The sequence below is a fragment of the Drosophila sechellia genome, chromosome 3L (genome assembly GCF_004382195.2).
Source record: "Drosophila sechellia strain sech25 chromosome 3L, ASM438219v1, whole genome shotgun sequence".
NCBI lineage: Eukaryota > Metazoa > Arthropoda > Insecta > Diptera > Drosophilidae > Drosophila > Drosophila sechellia.
Window position 1 is genome coordinate 25,360,434 of NC_045951.1, and position 2,677 is coordinate 25,363,110.

At 34.1% G+C, this 2,677-nt stretch overlaps 1 protein-coding gene across 2 annotated transcripts; it reads left to right on the forward strand.

Annotated features, from left to right (window-relative positions):
• The first annotated feature begins 1,157 nt into the window (after positions 1–1,157).
• Positions 1,158–2,177, forward strand: LOC6620475 (cytochrome b-c1 complex subunit 6, mitochondrial). 2 transcript variants are annotated; one of them, XR_004361800.1, is made up of 4 exons: positions 1,218–1,265; positions 1,341–1,432; positions 1,491–1,788; positions 1,849–2,177. XR_004361800.1 is itself a non-coding variant. In XM_002044645.2 (3 exons), the coding sequence occupies exons 2-3, from the start codon at positions 1,349–1,351 to the stop codon at positions 1,662–1,664; spliced, it is 258 nt and encodes an 85-aa protein (XP_002044681.1). In that variant the 5' UTR covers positions 1,158–1,265; positions 1,341–1,348; the 3' UTR covers positions 1,665–1,748. The 2 variants fall into 2 exon arrangements, 1 of the variants encoding a protein (XP_002044681.1); XM_002044645.2 differs by lacking the exon at positions 1,849–2,177 and having other exon boundaries at positions 1,158–1,265; positions 1,491–1,748.
• The last annotated feature ends 500 nt before the right edge of the window (positions 2,178–2,677 follow it).

The following is a 2,677-nucleotide window of genomic DNA, read 5'->3' on the forward strand; positions in this document are numbered from 1 at the left end:
CAATTTTCACAAATTTTCATGAACATATTTGTAATTTCTTTTATTGGTTAAGGACTATAAGGTATCTATCTATCTACCTATCACCCTCAAGAAACTGTATTATTTCTAAAGGCCCCTTCAATTTCGGATTCAACTTGGTTTGATGCTTTTCTTCGCTTTTAAGGAGCACAGATTCTCCTACTTTGTGCGCCTAAATACAAAGTCTATCCGAACCATTTTTTTGTCTACCAGCAATAAAGGGTTTGCATAAGGTGAACAGCTGGTCTAATTATATTACATTTCAGCAATTCGTAAATTTTTTCTCGAACTAAATCTCGCTCACATGGGCTTAATTGATATGGCCTTCTTTGAACTATCTTTCTTAAATCAATTAATATTATTTTCATTTCGCCAACCTTAACTTTAGTACATAGGATACCCTTTATAAAAGAATTTGAGTACTTTGCCAACAATGAATGTAGTTTTATTTTATCTGTTTATAAAGTTCAGTATCAATATCGGCTGACTCAATGCCGGCTGACTCAAGAGCCAAAATAGGCTCTTTTTAATTTTAAATTCGCTTGAAGAAATGACAATCTCAAAACCCTGATTTGGTATTTATCGTTTGGCATATAATCATCGCCTATTACATAAAACTGCTTAAATTTGTATTTTAAAATTCCGTGATGGTACGCCATGGTTCATCTGCTGTTGAAGATACAGGGCCCGAGCACACTTTTGATGTCGAAGTATGCTCGTCCTCTATTAGAGCTTAGAGCGCTGGGATGTTTTCGCAGGTGATAACTCAAGCATTCTGATCTGCTTGTTTTTCTAACTGGGCCGCAATTACCACGAACCACACTCGGCGACAACGTCGCGTTGCATAGTCGTGCAGCTAGACAGGCGAGGGAGGCATCATTGTCGCCCCGCTCCAAAGGTATTGTAACGGGTAAGAGATCATGCAGCAACAACCACAATGCACAGACGCAAAACATAAAATGATGAAATAATTCGAGTTTATGCGAAATATTTACAAAGAAAGAAATTATCACTTCGGACCATTAGCCAAAAATGATTTAAATTGCTTACTCAAGGTACTTGTGTGAACAGATTTTCACATCTAGGTAAAATTGCAAACGGTTCATAAAGATGTATTCTATTGGGGCTGGGCTATAAGCTAAGCTAATTGATATGTATGCATAAAATAATCTATTTTTGTTGGTCTGGCCCTTTATAATTCAGGCATTCATAAAAAACATTGTGATTGCATCATAGCTGTCTTAAAGGTTATAATTTTTCATATTTATAAAATTTGATAATATTTATGCTTTTAAAGACTTATGAGTTTATTTTCTTTTTAGCATTAATAATGGCTTATAGGAACTGGTTTTCGATTCCCGCCGTCAGAGCTGATGACGAAGAGGACTTAGTTGACCCGCAAGCAGTTTTACGGGTAAAAAAGACTTCCTTACATCATTTAATATAACATGTAACTGAATTTTATGCAACAGGAAAAATGTCAAGCTAAAGGTCACATAGAATCTTTGTACAATAAGTACCAAGAGTGTAATGATCGTGTGAATGGGCGATCCAAAACAACTGAGACTTGCATCGAGGAATTATTTGACTATGTTGCTGAGTTAGATCATTGCGTTTCCCATAGTCTCTTTACAAAGCTAAAGTAAATACCATTAAAGTCAATTCTATTAAAGGAAAGGGCAGTGCTTAAAATAAGAACATAAATAAACAAATCTCTTTATCGAGTTTTATACGTGTTTTGTACCATTTGGTGATTAGAAGCGAAATTGGGTAGGTAATGCTAGGTACCTTAAACCTCTCTTGTATGATACATTTGTCCAATCCTCCTAGTACATTAAAACTTCACTTACTGCCTGCCTATGATAAGCCCAAAGCTGTTCCATAGCGCTCAAAGAAGCCGGATTCTAAAAAATCGGATTTTGGAAATTTAAAAGCTGGAACGTTTGCCCATTTTTGCCGTTGCCATCGTGAGAATGCGGACTATGCATTTATGCAATGCGAATGCGCTGCAAATGTGTGTATTTATAATACATTTAAGTATTTGTACTGAGTACAGTAATATGAGTACCTGAGTACACTCAATATCTTCCACATACCACATCTTCCTCCTTTTGCTAAAAAAAAACGTAACTTATTTTTATTAAATTTTTTTTCATGAATTTTTTGTTTTTATTGCTTAATATTATAACATTGTCTCTTTCTGTTATCTTATCTACCTTATAGGGTCCCGTGTATTTTAAATTAGTTTATGACCTACTTTATTTCTTAATGCTATTTCTATATTCTTTGGTGTAAGTCATAATTTTCACTATTATTTTTTGTATGCTTTTCAAGCTTAGTTTTAGCTCTCTTATATGCTACTTCCAATCTAAATTTACTTTCCTTCTCATAATCATCTATATTATAACGGTTGTACTATTTTTTTTGGGTAAGTTATTTGCTCTACCAAAAACTAATTCATATGGACAAAAATTATGTACCATAGAGAGGGTTTTAATAAAACAATATACGAAATACTGAAGCCACACGTCCCAATCAGTTATATCAACCGATATGTATGATCGTATGTATTTTTTAAAGTTCTATGACTTATTTCGACTATACCTACTGTCTGAGTTTGGAGTTTTGTCCAATTTCGTAGCAATATGATGAACTAAAA

Bases quoted from the DNA above. Each gene is read 5' to 3' on its own strand.
- LOC6620475 (XM_002044645.2), top strand. From the start codon at position 1,349: ATGGCTTATAGGAACTGGTTTTCGATTCCCGCCGTCAGAGCTGATGAC. The intron at 1,433-1,490 runs GTAAAAAAGACT...TTTATGCAACAG, and splicing joins ACCCGCAAGCAGTTTTACGG to GAAAAATGTCAAGCTAAAGG.